The sequence below is a fragment of the Cajanus cajan genome, chromosome 1, assembly GCF_000230855.2.
Source record: "Cajanus cajan strain Asha chromosome 1, NIPB_CcT2T_4, whole genome shotgun sequence".
NCBI lineage: Eukaryota > Viridiplantae > Streptophyta > Magnoliopsida > Fabales > Fabaceae > Cajanus > Cajanus cajan.
The window spans coordinates 559,595-578,775 of NC_138517.1; the positions used below are offsets into that span (position 1 = coordinate 559,595).

Below are 19,181 nucleotides of genomic sequence, written 5' to 3' on the forward strand. Positions count from 1 at the left end.
ATGATATGCTAAAGCCAATAGATTTTTTTCACACACATTTTATTTCAAAATTTATCTCTAAAATTTATGCTTTATTTCCAAATACAAACAATCACACCTTTCAAATAATTATTTCCTATTCTATTTTTCATTATTTATTTTTTTTACAATGAAAGAGACACACCTTTTAAATAACTACCTTTTTTTTTATAAAAAAAAATGATAAAATACTAAGTTTTTTTTCCACTAATTTTAATAATAAAGTGATATATTTATCTTGGGTCCATATTTTTTTAAGTCATTTTATGTTTATTATTACTTTTAAACCACACTTTTCTCATTATTTTTATTTTTATTTTATTCATTTGACGATAAACTTTACGGTGAAATAAAATCTCTCTCCCTATTATTTTTTATTTTAAAATTTAAAAGCACATAGATGGCTTTCCACTGGTATGTATAAAGAGAGTATTGATTCTGGTTGGTTCAGCTGAGACGGAGACGATGGAAATTACGACTGCGATATGGAAACAAATTGAGGAATCAGAGAGGTAATGGAAACTTTTGATCCATCCATCCATCCATCCGCTATTACTATTACTATTACTATTGCTATTAGGTTTTCATGATATCATGTGTTGCAGCTACCTTGTTTGTGCTATGTACGAAGACGCCGCATCATTAGCTTCCTCTATTTTGGAACGCTTGCGTGATGCCCATGATAGAGGCCTTGAAACTCAAGATATGTTGGAATCATCTGCCATGGTGCTGCTTCAGGCATTCAACCTTCTTGGCAGGTGTTTTTTTTTCATCATTAGCTTCAGGCATTCTTCAATTGTGATAGTTAATAATAACATCATCATTCTTTAATGCCCTAGGACACCCGAGATTCTTAATCAACTCAGACTATACTTCATTTCAGTTAAAGCTATTCCTCCCCTCGTTCTTCTTACTGGGTATGCTTGCTTTCTTTAACATCTGCTTTCGACTTTTAACAGGAGACTCATGCTCTCTTTTTATCTTTTGGTTCAGAGCTTGTTTTCAAATAGCACAAGGTTCTACGCTTGGCGTTCAAGAATTTCTTGAGGAGTTTCTTAATGGATGGAGTCTTGAAGAAGCACAATATTGTGCTGTCATTACCGAGACAAATGTAGAGGGTGCAAGGAGAGATGTAAGGCGCTTTGTTCTTGGAACTGATGAATATTTGCAAGTTGTTGAGGTCTATACTTTCGCGCTTCTTGCAACAGTTTTGAAAGATGTAGATCTTGCAATTTCCTGGGTTGAGAATGCTTCATTGCCCGAGGAAAATCGACAGGTAAGGATCTTCTCTTCGGGTTAAGTTTTCATGTTATAGTATAAATCAAGGTTAATGGTTTTGTAATTAGGCATTTGAACTAGAAATGGAACACAAAGTTATCGTGTGGTTTGGACTGACTGGAATGCACAATTTACTAGTTGACGTGCACCGTGTATCAACTGAATTTTTTCTGTACAAGTATGACATGTATAACTCAAGTGGTTGTTTGGGCGATGTGGTTCAGTGGCAACTGAGCACTAAGTCATCAATATGCACATCCCCAAATTGATCACAGCATATGTGCTGTGATTTTACACTGATTGCAACAACCAGAATCAAGGATTATTTTTCCTCTTTTTATTCTTTGTGCATGTGTTCATGGAAGGAAAATTGCATTCAGTTGATTAACGAAGTTCTTTTGGGGGGCTTGTAAAGCATTGTAACAGATATTACTCTGGGTATGGTTACTGATTCTGACCACTACCATTATATATATATATATATATATTTTTTTTATATGATCTTTTACTTAAATTTGATCAGCTTTTGTTGGATATGATTTCTTCTCTACCTTACCTCTCAAAGCTTGATAGTGTAAGTTCTGCACGTGAGCAATGCCTCATGTATACTTGTGCAATGTGCTTTTTTGTATGTTTATCTTTCTCTATTAACTGTCGTTTTCATTGGAATAAAACAGTTAACTGCATTCTCTGTTGTCTATATTGGTGAAAGGGAATCAGATGTAAGCTTTTTATCTATACCTTGGATTTGTTAGTCTAAGCTGACATTTGGACTTGTCAGTTTTTCCTCTGATTCTCCTTCTTTTTTGATAAATTATACACTCTGTAAAATGTAACTATCATAATGATAAGAATTGTGCTTTTGATTAACATTAATATGCATCAAAGTAGGAATTTATTTATAGATTATAAAACATAAGGTATTATTTTCAAAGTGATTTTTTTTATAAAAAATGTAGTGTTATTTTTTGTTGTTGTCTATATTAGTTATTTCATTGGTAAAACTTGATATCTAGCTGATTAAAAACTCTAAATATGATTGCCATTCTCTGCAACACAATAACACTCTCTAGTCTCTACAACATAATTACCACTCTATCTGGTCCTTAACTGAAAATTTTTTAAAAAAAATCCTATTTGTGTAAGTATTGGCTTGTTTTTCCTTAGGCAGGGTGATTCCCCCCATTCATTCACTGACTGTTTGTATGCCATTGTATTTGTAGGGACTTCTGAGAAGGTTACACTCCATGCATTCTCGTAAAAGTAGCATTTTGTCTCAAATTTCCTCTCCGCATTCACCCACAAATGGCAATGAAGCTTATTCTTTTAAAGAACAAAATGTGTCTGAAGGATTACTGAAATCCTTGAAAAGCAAACATGTAGACAATGAAAAGAATAGGTCCAAAGAACCTGTTCCAAAACTGTCTGAACGAATAAAAGCATGTTTCTGGTGCTTCCGTGCTATCAATTTGAAGATTGGCTCTGCTAAGTTTGTCATAACTAGTGGGAAGATTCTGCTTGGTTGTTTGATCGTGTTCATCTATTATGTTTTCAGAAAGAAGCAAGCTAGATTACAAAGGTACTCATTTAGATTTATAGCTCCATAGTGTAGTATGTATCTCAAGTATTTGTTTTCTGTATCCTCTCATCTCAGAGGATACAATCATTGTTGCACATTAAAATTATCTTTAGTTTAAGTTAATTGTTTTTGTTTTTACCTTTCTGCTTGCTGTTGTTCTTGTTTTCTTATTTGAGGAAAATATAATTTATTTAGGATGTGTATTATTCTTATTTGTATAGCTGTATTTCCTTGTTTCCTTGGTTACTTTATTTCCTCAAGCAGTTTGATAGATTTCCCATCTGAAAGAGCCATTTTTATTCAAATAGAAGAGAGAGTTACGGGCAAAGGGATCTGCTATCCCCCTTTCTCACTAGCCTAGCTCCAAACAACTTCCTCAGAAAAACTAGAAGAAGATCCCCTAACAGACTCCCCTTACCTTTTCAATATTCCCGCTAACAACTTCATGGAATTTAGGATAAAAGAATAATAAAGAATAACAAACTTCCAAGATAATCAGAGACCTAGAATAACACAGTAATAGTTAACAACTTCCTTGATAGATGACAGATTCCTAAATCCGTTTGTTGTTTCTTATTCCACCTATAGTAGACTTTCCAAACCTTGGGCCTGCTACTCTGCCTTACTAGTTGGGCTCTATCACAATCCAGCCATCTTTTGTTTCTCTTAAGAGTTCTTTTCTGAGACAGGGTGAGTTGGGCTTTTCTAAAAATCTATGGGAAATTGATAGATTTCACTAGGTCCCCTATCAGAAATTTAATTTGAATAGGTGTCGAGGGCTAGTGGACTATCTTATATTAAAGTTATCCTTATTGAATTTATACTAATAACTTGATATGTAGTCTGTATTTACAATAGGAATAGGGCAATATTATGAAGTTAGAACTTGAAATGTAGTGTTTTGGCCGGCCTATACCTGGACTGATGGACAAAGATTATGAATGGGTAGCTTCTAATTTGTTGTTATGATGTTTGACTTCAAACACTTGTGATTCCTGGTGTTATTAGTTACATAATTTGTAGGATATTTTGTAACCTTTTCTGAAGAGTCATGTTATTCCAAATGATTTATCGTATTTTATTTGGCACTGGCTTTGATGTAAAGTATTTCCGTTTCATCGAGTTCAAGGCCCCTTATTGCAATTCAAGGATGGCCCTTCATGTGAATTGTTTTTAGTGTGTATGTGTGTGTATATATATATATATATATATATATATATATATATATATATATTCAACTTTAGGTTTAATTCTTATTTTAATAATTTAAGGTCCGTTGTAATTTCTTGTTTATTATCTTACTATGGCTGAGATTTTCCAATAATTTGTATTTAAGTTCCTAAGGAATCTGTTATCATCATGAGCAAAATCTGTTTCACTTTCTGCCGTGTCTAATGGTGAAAGAAAAGAGTAGATTTTATTTATTCAAATAGGTTTGTGAGCAAGACTGGAGTTGAGGCACCCTCGGTTAACTAGTGGGTCTATTATACTGAATAATAAATTAATAATCAGTTACGTTTGCTGTGGCCAAGCCCCGTTGAATGGATTTGTAAGACTTATGGCAAGCTCTACGGTATTTGCTCTGTTTGCGTCAGGGATTATATGGTTCTGATTCTGAATGACTATTCATGGTTTAGGATTGCAAAAAGACAGGTGATCGCCGTGAAGAGGGCTTTGGTAGATTTGTGGCAGCTTGCGTTTTCGTACCAAGTAAATCCTCTGGTTCAACCACTGTCTGCTGCAGCACGTCAAGGTCAGTGATGCCATGATGGAATTGTTGACCAAGCATGTCCTTATTCAGGAGCCTGTCACAACTAATCCTCAGTGTAACACCACCTACCCGTGCAAGCTTTCTTTAATTTCTCATGCTATTGCATGAAGTGTGACAGGGTAGTATTATGCCAGAAAAAATTGAACTACTGTATATAATTTTATTAAATGTCAAGATGTGTTGGTGTAATTTGTCCAAAAATTTTTTAGGTCATGTGAAAGGTGCACATGAATTCATGTATTTTTTTTTTCTGTACTAGGAATGGTTGAGATTGAGATATTGTCATAGAAAATTGTTAAACAGAGATAACATATCCATTGCAGAATGCAATTGTGGTGGTCAACTAGTTATTATTGCAACAGAATACTTTGCCAAGCATAGAAAAGCGATCAATTTAATAAGTTTTCCGTGCCAAGGAGCCGCTGATTAGTACTGTGTTTCAACTTTTGTTCAAGGTTTGTGTATTTTGAGTGAACTTTTTATTTTTTGTTTTCACAAATATTATAAAACTACGCTATTTTTCACTATGTTTTTAAGATTTGTGCACTTTTTTATAACATTTTTTATTCTAAAAGCAAGAGAGACATACGTTTGTAATTATTTTAAAAGTAAATTTCAATAAATTCATATTAATCAAAAGGAAAAAATATATTGTAACAAATAAATATGCAACATATTGAAAGATTCAAGGCGGAAAAAGATTTAACATCGATGGTACATAATAATTTTTCAATGCTTGGTAGAAGAATACAACACTAATTTATAGATGAAATTTATGAGAACAAGTTGGATCTAGTAGTAGAGTTGAAGTAGTATGTCTTGTTTTTGTCATTATAATTCTTATTGGTAAAAAAAAAATGAAATTTATAATATGCATTTTACTTTTTGATAAATGTATGATGATTTAATATTTGAACTAATAGTTTTAATTTAAATATCTTGATTTATATAATTTTTACCCTCTACAGTCAAGCTTTAGATCCGTTCTTCATCGTTGCATATTGAGACGACTGATGATCAAGTGGAGAGGACGTCGCTGCAGGGAACGTAAAATAGCAAAAAGGATTAAGGCTATGTTTCAACAATTTTTTCTATAAGTAATTCTAAAAAAATAAAATATTAAAAAAATAAAATTATTTTTTTCATAAATTAAAAGTAATTTATATTTAAGTTAAAAAAATATTTTAAAGAATTTAATATACGAAAGTTTTTATAAAATTAGTTTATATATAAATTAATTTTAACTTTTGAATAAATTTACTTCATTTTTTTTTCTAATTTTCTTTTCCTAAAAGTGATCATGGAGAAACAGACATTGTTTTTGTTTTGAGGGCGAGAGGCATGGCGATAGCAGCCTGTGAATTCAATTTTTGAAGTTGTTTTAATTCTGTTTATTTTGTTCCTTTCGATTCATTTTGTATTTGTGTTGGAGCCAAATTTTTTGTTTGTTTGTTTGTTTAAGGTTGGAGTTAAACTAAGCCAAAAATCAAGCGTAATTTGGATAAGAAATGGAAATTGATAAATGACTAACAGTTAATAAATGAGTTTAATGGACAGTTTACGGTGTGATTATATATATATATAGAATATATATATATATATATGTTTGAAACAGACAAAAAACTGTTACTGCAACAAAAGGCGATTAGAGTGATTAAAGTTGGTAGAGAAGACGTTGTAATTGAGTGGCACGATGGCGAAGTTAGAGTGGAGTAGCCTACAAAATAGGTGTCGTGTATTGAGAGGCTGTGCATGTATTTCTGATTATCAAGACATACACATTCCCATGCAACACATAAATACACGACTTGGTCAACCTTAACCTCACTCTCTCTAATTATTTTTTTCGTAAACAAAACCTCTCTACTCTCTATTCTTGGCTCTCTCTCCTTCTCTTTCTCCTTTCCCCTTTCAATGCCATCTAAAGTTGTCGACCCTGCATCACCAACCCTTCCCTTCCTCACCATTTCCAAAGCATGCCCTTCTGGAGGGCGTGCGTGTGCCAACCCTGCCCCTTCACTATGGCACTCCTCACTTCCTTAACTTCATTCACATTCACATCTCTTTTATTCATCCTCTCTTCATCATACGCTTCAGACACAGATTCCATCCTCAAATTCAAGGACTCCCTCGAAGACAACAATGCATTATCCTCATGGAATGCATCCACCCCTCCTTGTTCAGATAGTTCTGCCAATTGGCCTTACATTCAGTGCTATAAGGGAAACATATGGGGGTTGAAGCTCGAGAACATGAGGCTCAAGGGGGATATTGACGTCCACTCCCTCGAGGAGTTACCCTTTCTCAGAACATTAAGCCTCATGAACAATGACTTTGAAATCACGTGGCCTGATCTCAACAAGCTAGTGGGTTTGAAGACCCTTTACCTCTCAAATAACAAGTTCTCCGGGGAGGTTCCTTCTCAGGCTTTTCAGGATATGAAATGGTTGAAGAAAATTCATTTGTCCAACAACCAGTTTATAGGTTCTATTCCAACTTCCCTCTCATCCATACCTAGGCTCATGGAGTTGAGGTTGGATGGAAACCAATTCACCGGCACCATTCCTGATTTTCATCATCAATTGAAATCATTTAGCGTAGCTAATAATCAATTAGAGGGAGAAATACCAGCCATCCTAAGTAACATGCCCGTTTCATCTTTCTCTGGTAAGGACAAAACTCTTAGGTAGTATTTTTGATACCGTTCTCCAATCAAACTGATCTATGTTGACATTTTATATAAACCCTATGTTAATTCCTATATAAATAGCCAACTATTTGTTTGTTCCAAATGGAGCATGCAGGTAATGAAGGGCTATGTGGGGCACCGTTAGATAAATGCCCCACCAAAAAGAAATCAATTACGAGTATTGTTGTGGCTGTGGTTCTTGTTATTTTGGCACTGATTGTGATTGGAGCAGTAATATTGCTTGTCCTCCGAAGAAGAAAACAAATGCCAGAAGTGCCTTCAGAGAATCCACCAACATCCGAAAAGAAATCAGGAAGTAGGGAACTGTCGGATGAAGGAAGTCACAGGTCGTGTGTCTCTAGCCGCAGCAGCAGAAAAGTAGACAGCATGAGGTTATCGTTTGTGAGGGATGACAGAGAGCAGTTTGATTTGCAAGAACTGCTTCGAGCCTCTGCTGAGATATTGGGCAGTGGTGTTTACAGCTCTTCCTACAAGGCTGCTCTCTTAAATGGGCCAGTCATGGTGGTCAAGAGATTCAAGCAAATGAACAATGTAGGGAGGCAAGAGTTTCAGGAGCACATGCGACGGATAGGAAGGTTGAATCACCCTAATCTGCTTCCTCTCGTCGCCTTCTACTACAGAAAGGAGGAGAAACTCTTGGTTACCGACTACGTTTACAATGGCAGCTTGGCTGTTCGCCTTCACGGTATATACTTTTATACTATGAGTTTGTTTAGATAAATTTCTTCATAAATACTTATAAGAAAAGAAAATAGAAAGGAAAACAATAAAATTATCTTACAAAGCACTAGTTTAATTACTTGTGTTCTCAACTGCTCATCATTTTATAATATAAGGTACACAAGATGATCTATCTATATATATATATATATATTTTAATTTCTTCGTAGTCTTTACTGTTTATCAGTCAAAAATCATAGTAAATATAATTTTTAAAATAATTATTGTAAAAGTTAATAGACATATCATATATGATATCATTAGTGATTGAATGCTAGTATAAAAGTTGTATCAACGTTTGCTTGGATATAAATATAAAAAAGTTTTTGAGAGTTTCCCTTAAAAAAAGTAAAGAACTTTTTCTAGTAAATAACTTTCAAAAGCAATTCTAGCTAACTTGTATTCAAATAATTAAGTTCTTATTCGTGTATATATGTTACACACACACTTTTATATATATATATAAAATTGAAATATGGATATTGGTGCAAGTGGTTGATTAATTGTATTAGGATATGGTTACTTGTTTCAGGATACCAAGCTCTAGGGCAACCAAGCCTTGATTGGGGAAGCCGGTTGAAGATAGTGAAAGGCGTAGCAAAAGGGCTTGATTATCTGTACAAGGAGATGCCAAGACTAATTGCACCCCATGGACATCTCAAGTCCTCCAACGTTCTTCTGAGTGAATCTTTGGATCCCATCCTCACAGACTACGGGTTGGTACCAGTCATAAACCAGGATCTTGCTCCTGACATCATGGTGATCTACAAATCCCCTGAGTATTTGCAGCATGGCCGTGTTACAAAGAAGACTGATGTGTGGGGTTTTGGAATACTCATTTTGGAGATTCTCACTGGCAACTTCCCTGCTAACTTGCAACAAGGGAGGGGAAGTGAGTTGAGTTTGGCAAATTGGGTGAATTCGGTTGTCCCTGAAGAGTGGAGTAGTGAGGTGTTTGATAGGGACATGGAAGCAACCAAAAGCAGTGAAGGGCAGAAGGTGAAGCTTTTGAAGATTGCATTGGCTTGTTGTGAGACTGATGTGGACAAGAGATGTGACATTAAAGAAGCTGTAGAAAGAACTCTAGAGGTAAAGGAAATAGATAACGAGGAGGAAGATTCATATTCTTCTAATGCTAGTGAAGCTGACAACAAGTCTTCAAAGGCTTCGTCAGGTGAAGTCAGTTTCTCCATAGATGGTTGAATGAGACATCATGGTTGCTGCTTGGATTTCGTTACTCTCTCCCCTCAAACAAATGCTATACGGCACGAAAGAAGGGAATGGAATACATGCATGGCTCGTCCTCCATGCACGTTCCATTATGGGGCTTCTATGTTTTCACCTCAAATTTTCCCACTACTGCAAGGTGCTGCTAATGGAAATTTGAGGGCAACAACAACCTAATGCCAATTATGCATGTGATGAGATGGATTTTGAGGTTGAATCAACTCCTTTTTTAGCTGATTAAAATGTATCTTGGCATTTGCATTGCCATCCATATCTCTATCTAGCTTAGTACTTGATAGCTATCCTAATTTTCAGTGTAATTCCAACTTAACAAGGTCATCGGTTTTGAAGCTTCTAATTTGAAGGTACGTAGGTTCAATATTATCTTTTAATTTTTCTTTTAAAAGAACATGTACATTTAGGAAGGAAAATAGAATAGATTTGTTAAATTTTAGTCAGCCTTTTGTTGCATAGGCTAGGGAGTGCATTAGTTGCCATTATCATATATATGTACAGCGGGTTCACTATGAATGTCATTGTATGTTCAAATATGGATGATTCATTAAAAATGATTCTCAAATAATAATGATAAGTGTTTTAAGTAAACATTGCCAAAATGAACGAGAAAATTGAGCATATTACTTGTACATTAAAAAAGAAATAATATGATAAATTGGCGAAGTGGTTATTTACTATATGTTCACATATTGTAGAAATAATTTATTTAGTAGAAAATTTGTGTTTGATTGTCTGTATGAAAATTTGTTGAGTAAACAACAATTACAATGCCAAGTAACCGGTGTGTTAATTTGGACAAATTGCTAAAAAATAAATAATAATTAATATAAATAATACTGTGAATATAAATATTTGACCTCCTTTCTAAATATAGTAATAATAAAAAAATGGATATGTAAAAACAGTTAAAATTCTGTCGGTATTTATTTCCTAAAAATTTTTAACTCTCTAAATTAAGCTAATTTGCATGACATTGTTACTTTTGTGTCAAAAATAATACGAGGATGATGTTATAGTTAGTTCCTGATTAGGTTTTACTTGAATCACGCTTTCGGTTTCTAAAATTGGATTTCATTTCATATATGTAAAAATAGTTAAATTTAACTATTTAAAAAAATGTGTGTATATATATATATATTTATTTATTTATTTTAAAAATTTAAGAAATAGTATCAATTACTATTTACTGGTAATAATAACAATGGAAAAGGTTATTTTTAAGGGATTACAATTTATAAAAATGAAGATCAATAAAATCAGTTCTAGAAAACTAAAATTAAACTTAATCACATCCATAGCAACTAGAAAAATACACTATACTACAATAATTTAAGTTGTTTAGCAAACATTTCAAATTGAAGTTATATATATATATATATATATATATATATATATATATATATATATATATATATATTTATATATATAAAATCTCGCATAAATGAAGACAGGAGTTGAAACTAAACTTTATTAACAATATCTATTTATAATATAATAATTGAGTTACGAAGCCATACGTTCAACATATTTTTATTTGTCATATCAATTAATTTGCTTATGTATTGATGTTTAAAGAAGTTTATATATCCTATTACATCTTTTTTATTGAACTAATCAACTACACATTAATTATTTAAAGAGTAATTTATACTAAAATTAACCACTTAATATTGACACATATTCCTCCTTACTTCTACCTTTCCACTATTTATTGATATTCAATTTATATATATATATATATTTTGCAATAATTCTCGCGGATATTACTTATTTAGAACAAATCAATATTGCTGATATTTCTTATTTTTATTCTCTTAAAAGACAAAGTTTTATAAGAAAAATAAATAAATTATATATATATATATATATATATATATATATATATATATATATATATGCTTTTCCATCTTTCATTTTATGATTTCACATAAATATATACACGAGATTATCATAGGACCATTTACAAGCAGTTATAATTAGTATTACTCCCCAATATATGCCTAACATTATTCCTAAGAAATTAATAATAACTTGACAGATATTATTCCTATCAATCCAAAAATTAAGCTAATTACATGACAAATTTTACACTTAATTGATAGCGAATCAAAACTGATCAAATCTAACTAATTTCAAATATAATTAATTGATAACTTGATTGTTAATTGATACCCCTCAAGTTTGATACATGGGGATTATGAATGCTCAACTTGCTAAGGCAGTAATCAAATTGTGGTTTACCTAATGTTTTTGTAAAGATGTCTGCAAGCTGTGAACGAGTACAGACTTAGGTTGTTTTAATAGTTCCTTTGACCAACTCAACATGAACAAAATGACAATCTATTTCAATTTGTTTTGTTCTTTCGTGAAAGATGGAGTTCTTGGCAATATGCAAAGTGACTAGACTATCACAGTACAATTGCATAGGTTGAGACTGCATAATCCAAAGATTGGACAAAATACCTTTCAACCATTTTAGCTCACATGTTGTAGCTGCCATAGAATGATACTCTCCAACTGACAAGATCTGGATATAGTGTGTTGCTTCTTAGTTTCCCATGAAATGGGGGAGTTGCCCAAAAATACCAACCACCCTATTAAAAAATGCCTTGTCAATGGACAATTAACCCAATTTGAATCACACCATCCAGTGTCACGGCACAACAAAATCCCTTGACCAAGATTACCCTTTAAGTAATGAACAATTCGTAAGGCAGTTTCCTAATGATCCACTCTAGGTTGTTGCATTAATTGTGAGAGTATGAATATAATAATTAGATAACTTTGGTCTAGTGAAACAGAGGTAAATAAGTCAACCTACCAAGCATTTATATCGTTCAGGTTGGTCAAGCAAAGGACATTGGGCTAAGGCAAGCTTTTGATTCAGCTCCACAGGCACGTGAGCAGGTTTTGCACCTAGAAGCCCAGTCTTAGAAATGATGTCAAGAATATATTTGTGTTGGCAAACAAAGATGCCAGTAGCATTCCTAGCTACTTCGACACCTAAAAAATACTTCAAGATACCCAAGTCCTTCATATGAAAACATGTCCCCAAGTATTAATAGATATTATTTTGATTGAATAATATTTTTAGCAACTAAAACACGAAAAAATAATTAAGGAATATTCTATATAAAATAATAATTAAAAGTATTAATAGAAGATTAAACAAATTAAATACAAGAGCTATGATTACTCCCCAATATATATGCCTAATATTATTCCTAAGAAATAATAACTCGACAGATATTAATCCAAAAATTAAGCTAATTACATGATAGCTTTTACACTCAATTGATAGCAAATCAAAACTGACGTGACATAGTTCTTCTTGGCTTTAAAGGATGCGGTATTGTAGTGGTGCCAATAATAGGATGGTGATCACTCTTGCGACGCATAAGCTCTTACAGGATGGGAGAGTAATTGAGGGTCAAGTCAAATTCTTTCATGGTGAGGTGGCACGCGAAGGCAGTGGTCGTTGAGTAACTAACTTGACATCATAGTCTACATTGTGGATTGTGAGAAACATTCCTCGTTGAGAAAATTGGAGTTTGGATTAGGAGGTGAGGTGAAATATAATAAATATAACAATGGTAAAGTGAAATATAACAAATATAATATGTATTCTATTTATTACGTAGAATTTTTTTTAATTGATAGTAATGAATATTTTTTAAATGATAAAATATTAGGATGAAATAATAACAAAAAAAAATTATAGACTAAAAGTGAAAAAGTGATAAATTATAGGACAAAAATTATATTTAAACTATAAAAAAATATCTAATATTATAATATAAAATCTTAACTTAAAATATTAATTACAGTATTTAATTTGTTTAATCTTCTATCAATACTTTTAATTATTATTTTATATAAAATATTCCTTAATTATTTTTTTGTGTTTTAGTTGCTAAAAATATTATTCAATCAAAATAATATCTAAGGCATCTCTAATGGAAGCAACTCATTTGAGTTGCTTCATGCATTGAAAAATAAAAAAAGTGGTCTCTAGTATGTCATGTCAGCATTAAGCAACTCAAATACAAATTTATTTAAATGGTAAGAAACTTTAAGAAATTTAACTTTTAGAATTTCTTTTCTAATCATTTATGAACCAAATTTAAATTTTTTATTAAAAAGGATAATTGTACTAAAATGAAAGAAAATAAATTACGAGAAAAAATACACAATAAGTAGATATTAAAAATAAAATAGATATTAAAAATAAAATAAAGCAATAGTAAATACATAAACATTATACGAAATTAATTTTTATCATTATTATTTCTAGAACGTTCTCAAATATGTTCAATAAGATCTGCTTGAAATCTGGTAAGAAACGATTTACTTAAGGAAGCAACTCCCTCTCTTCTTTAAGCAACTCATGTTGCCACATCAGAGTCCTTCAATGACAATAAATCGGAACTTGAGTTGCTTCATGAGACAAGCAACTCTCATTAGAGTTGCTTTAAACTTGATAGATTGATAACCACTATATAATTATGGAGAATTTATATAGTAGTCTTAAGATAGATAGAGGAGTAGTCACCTAACTTACTCCAAGTAAAACTAGGATTAAACACTTAAGTGTAAGATTGATGATTATTTTAATTAAAAAATTATATTAATTTGAAGTATATAGTAATTAATCACACAAATTATTTTCTATAGAGTTGTTTAACTTATTTTTAGTTGTGGTAAGTTAATTAGACAAAACTTCAAAATATGAGTGCGTATATATTCTGTCATAGTTTAACCATTTCAAGGAAAAGAAATAATAAAAGGATACTAATTCAAAAACCACTTACAAAAAAGTTATAAATATTTATATCAAAAGCAATCATATTTTTAAAATTAATATCATATAAAGTTACATTTATCATAGTTAACCACTCACTAAAAGCAAATAATCAGTCAACTAATTAAAGGTTATAATATATAACCATTCAAAATCTCCTTATTAACATGATGATTTTAACATGTAACTTTATTTATAGCCATTAGCCTCTCAAACAACTTCCCAAGAGAAGTAATTCGGAATTCTTAAAGTTATTATATTTATATTTATATATATATATATATATATATATATATATATATATGACTTATTTTATAGTATATAATTGTTAATCACTAAATGTGAACAGATTTAATAAAAAATAACAATAACTATTTACTAACTTAATCATATAGTATTTTTGTCTATAGGGGGAAATCGACGATCATAACTATATACCCCTCAATAACTAGCATAAAGAATTTGGTTTTGGTCAGCTATGAGAGAAGACACCCAAGCCAAATTGTATATTCCCAAAATGAGTTACTAGCTACTAGATCTATTGCCAGGCTGGAAAATCACTAATTTTGGAACGCTACAACAAAGTGCAAACTAATCTGCAACAGCATTTACAGTTTCAACAAACTGCTAAAAATGCATGACATGACATGTTATTGTTATATTTATTTAATAAACACAGTACTGTAACATTTGTATCTGGATTCAAGCCACGACAAAACATCCAAAAATTAAGGATGTCGAGGCTGAATTCAGAGAAGAAGTTGGGTGCAGGACGTGTGGTGGCTGTGGCCATTGAGAATAACAAGACAAGCCAACATGCTGCCAAGTGGGCAGTGGACAATCTTCTTCCAAAGGATCAATGTCTTTTACTAATCCATGTTAGACAAAGAGCATGTAATTAATCTCTATCTATTTCCAATATATGCATGCATATTTCACTTTTATGCACGCCATTCAAATATTGAATAGTTCTAGGGCTTATAATTAATTTAGCATATTCTTGCCTTGAATATCATTTTCTCAACTTCCCATATTCCTGACTCGATAATGGCTATAATTGCAGCGGATTCAAGCGAAACTGTGGGCGACAGCGAAACCAAGGAACTTTTTGATTCATTTCGAGTCTTCTGCAACAGAAAAAATGTTAGTTTCTAACGCATTTCCTTTCAACAATATAATTAAGGGTTTAGTAATAATTAAATAAAGGAAACCTTTAATATCTTCAAAATCATACAAAATGCAGTCATGAAACAGGATCCTATCTAAATCTAAAAGTGTTTGTGTTTATTTGGAACAGATACAATGCAGAGAAGTGTTGTTGGACGACATGGATATATCTAAGGCATTAGTAGAAAGCATTTCCACGAATTCCATCGAGCTTCTTGTACTTGGGGCGCCATCAAGGGGTGGCCTTGTTAGGTAAACCACCTTTTTTTCCAAAGTATTATGATAAGATATAATATGCTTAACAATGCATATCTTGTTGACGATAGAATGGTTTCTGACTATGACAGAAGATTTAGGACAACGGATGTTCCTAGCAATGTGTCCAAAGGCGCACCACCATTCTGCACAGTTTATATAATCTCCAAAGGAAAAATCTCAAGTGTGAGATCTGCTACTGCTCCATTGGCTCTTAAACCCTCACCACCACCGCGTAACCCACCACCCCCACAACAACAACCACAACCACAACCACAACCATTCCCTGAAAGATTAATTGACGCTCAACCAACCCGCAATAATTACCCTCCACGACGTATGCATGCATGTCAATTAATTTATCTCTTTAATATATGATCATGTTCATGCCATTCGATCTCATTCTAATTCATTTCCATTACTATATATGTATCATAGCTTCATCAGAGAGGGCCTTTGCGAGTACCGGGACACGCCACATGAAGTTGGATGATGATGATATCATGTAACTTACAAATAACATTTTATTTTGATTTCCATATTTCATGTCTCTTAGTTGTATAAATAACATTTGTCTATGCTATATGGTTACGCAGATCACCATTCACAAGGTTTGGAAGAACATACGAGTCTTCTAAACTTCCGGATTCTGATATATCATTCGTGAGCAGCGGAAGGCCAAGCATTGATCGAATGTTCCCAACATTGTACGATGATCTGGATAGTGCGAGTGCGAGTGGAAGTATTGCCCCGGGTAGGTTTTCTATCGGCTCAGATTACGAAGCCCGAAGCATCGTTTCATCCCTCTCCTCACGAGGAGTCAATAACATGGATGACTTCTCCTTCTCCTCGCAATCAAGGTCATCCGATTGCTCGGTACGTAATCAACATTGCATGCACGCATGTATCAATGTGTAAGGAAATTTATAAGGATACAATAACATGCTTATAATACTATTATCAGAATTGAAGTTTTATCACCATAATACACATTAATATCTAATGAGATTCTTTATGATATATATTACAATGATGAAACTCAAATTCTAATTAAAGAAGAACACCAACAACATTTTTGATTTATAGGATGATGTGGAATGGGAGATGAGGAGGCTGAAGCTAGAACTGAAGCAGACAATGGAAATGTACAGCTCAGCTTGCAAGGAAGCTAAGACGGCAAAGCAGAAGGCAATGGAGCTTCAACGTTGGAAAGCGGAAGAAGAGAAGAAATTATCTGATGAGTCGCGAACAACGGATGAAGTATCAGCCATGGAGGAGGAGCAGGAAAAGATTAGATCAGAAGCACTCGGAAATATTGCGGCGTTGGAAGCACAAAAGAAAATAAGCGCCGAGAGGAAGAAGCCGGGTGATAGCTTTGCCTCTGGCATGTACAGAAGATACAGCATTGAGGAAATTGAAGAGGCAACAAACATGTTTTCGGACAACCTCAAGATCGGCGAAGGAGGCTATGGTCCAGTTTACAGATGTGAATTAGATTGCACCCAGGTTGCAATCAAGGTTTTGAAGCCTGATGCAGCTCAAGGACGCGAGCAGTTTCAGCAGGAAGTAAGATTTCTTCAACACTCTAACACACTAATTTTTATATTATTCTTGATCATTACGTGTCAAATGAAGATTGATGAGCTGACTCCTGAACTGAACCATGTAGTAAGTTTGCATAATGAATATGAGTTTGATTTATGCAGGTTGAAGTGCTGAGTTGCATAAGGCATCCAAACATGGTTCTGCTGCTGGGAGCGTGTCCAGAATATGGTTGCCTAGTGTACGAATACATGGCGAATGGAAGCTTGGATGATTGCTTGTTCAGGAGTGGGTCACGTCCACCTCTTCCATGGCAGCTAAGGTTCCAAATTGCAGCAGAGATAGCCACAGGCCTTCTCTTCCTTCACCAGACAAAGCCAGAGCCACTTGTCCACCGTGACTTGAAACCCGGCAACATTCTCCTCGACAGAAACTACGTGAGCAAGATCAGCGACGTGGGGTTGGCCAGGCTGGTTCCTCCTTCAGTTGCTGACACTGTCACACAGTATCGCATGACTTCCACTGCTGGAACATTCTGCTACATTGACCCCGAGTATCAGCAAACTGGCATGCTTGGAATCAAATCTGATATTTACTCCCTAGGGATCATGCTTCTTCAAATCATCACTGCCAAGCCTCCTATGGGTTTGACTCATCATGTTGGAAGGGCCATTGAGAAAGGAACTTTTTCTGAGATGCTTGACCCTGCTGTTCAGGACTGGCCAATTGAACACGCCTTGCATTTCGCCAAGCTTTCGCTGCAGTGTGCTGAAATGAGGAAAAAAGATAGGCCTGATCTTGGAAAAGTTGTATTACCTGAACTCAATAAGCTTAGGGCGTTTGCAGAACAAAGCATGTCGCCTATGATGATGTTTGGACTTGGAAGCTGTGGAGCTGGTAATGCATATGCTTCCAGAAACAGTAACTCTTCCATAAATTCCACTTTTTCTTCCTCAACTCAAGTGAGTCACTTCTTTTCTTTTCAACTAAACTTGGAAAATGATCATATATTATTCTTTTATCATATTAACCCCATCAAATGAATGTGTGTTGTAGGACACGAGTGAATCTAACTCACTGTCTGGCTTGTCGGGATATGAAAGCCGCTCAAGCACATCATCACTGGGGAGAATGTAAAGTGTGGAGTAATATATTGATCCATCTTTTACCTTTCTGGGAGTGAATATGAGGCGGGGGCAGAAAACTCAACAATGTGATAACATCAGAAGGCCTAATCTAAGTAAAGAGTATCATGCACATCTTTAAAGAAATCAAGAACTCTAATCCTTGAACATTGTATTTCACAACGTCCATAGGGATACCTACTGCGATGAATTTTGTCATTCAAGGCTTAGCTCACAACTTGATGTGCAGAACCAACACAAGAGCTCTGGCACATAACCTTGTATTCGGATGGTCATATGTTTTGACTGAAGGAAATAACAAGATACTACAACTCTCTCTCAATTGTTGATTTCTTGACTTACATGCAAACGCACTAGTACTTTAATACTTTCAGATGCATTAGACTCCGGATACGTGTGTGATGCAGTAGACTTGTGCAGAGAGTAATGCAAATTTAAAAACTAATTATATAAATAACTTCTTGAAACTATGAGTTCCATGCATATATTAAGATTGTATTTGATTTCTATTTTCAAAATCATTTCAAGTTTTCATTAAATAATCATGAAGGATGATGCAAGGTTTAAAGTAAACTAGTTAGAGTGATGTTTTTGTCTGGTTTTTATTAATTTCCGAGTAAATAGATCATGAAGGAAGAGGTGAGAGCTTGAGGGTTTGAGTTTGTAGATAACCAAGGTAATTAATTAGACAAGAGAATATGAACGTCATTTGCTTATTTCTTCCTTTGAAACATGTCTTTTTGTGACCAAAATTGTTTCGTCGCAAATAATTGACCAGCAGTTGATTCAGTAATAGAGATAAAAATTAAAAAATGTTTGATGATAGAATCATTTATATATATCACAAATATCAGTTGTTAAATTTATTTGGAATCAATTTATATTGATGACTGCTAAATAGTCAACTCGATTAACTGTCCTCTTAAACGTTTAACAACCTATATATATTT

The 19,181-nt window shown here is 33.5% G+C and overlaps 3 protein-coding genes across 3 annotated transcripts; all 3 read left to right on the forward strand.

Moving 5' to 3' along the window:
• Positions 1 to 383: 383 nt before the first annotated feature.
• On the forward strand, positions 384 to 4,976 carry APEM9 (3-phosphoinositide-dependent protein kinase-1). The gene is made up of 6 exons (XM_020366207.3): positions 384 to 530; positions 624 to 776; positions 858 to 935; positions 1,012 to 1,294; positions 2,520 to 2,875; positions 4,513 to 4,976. Exons 1-6 carry the CDS (start codon positions 484 to 486, stop codon positions 4,634 to 4,636), a joined length of 1,041 nt encoding a protein of 346 aa, XP_020221796.1. The 5' UTR covers positions 384 to 483; the 3' UTR covers positions 4,637 to 4,976.
• Positions 4,977 to 6,475: 1,499 nt separating this feature from the next.
• Positions 6,476 to 9,774, forward strand: PRK2A (Leucine-rich repeat protein kinase family protein). The gene is made up of 3 exons (XM_020364831.3): positions 6,476 to 7,313; positions 7,451 to 8,041; positions 8,609 to 9,774. The coding sequence occupies exons 1-3, from the start codon at positions 6,623 to 6,625 to the stop codon at positions 9,277 to 9,279; spliced, it is 1,953 nt and encodes a 650-aa protein (XP_020220420.3). The 5' UTR covers positions 6,476 to 6,622; the 3' UTR covers positions 9,280 to 9,774.
• Positions 9,775 to 14,790: 5,016 nt separating this feature from the next.
• LOC109803311 (kinase with adenine nucleotide alpha hydrolases-like domain-containing protein) lies at positions 14,791 to 18,553 on the forward strand. The gene is made up of 9 exons (XM_083072038.1): positions 14,791 to 15,016; positions 15,186 to 15,265; positions 15,420 to 15,541; positions 15,637 to 15,881; positions 15,983 to 16,049; positions 16,141 to 16,420; positions 16,631 to 17,110; positions 17,251 to 18,048; positions 18,143 to 18,553. The coding sequence occupies exons 1-9, from the start codon at positions 14,857 to 14,859 to the stop codon at positions 18,221 to 18,223; spliced, it is 2,313 nt and encodes a 770-aa protein (XP_082928164.1). The 5' UTR covers positions 14,791 to 14,856; the 3' UTR covers positions 18,224 to 18,553.
• Positions 18,554 to 19,181: the final 628 nt, after the last annotated feature.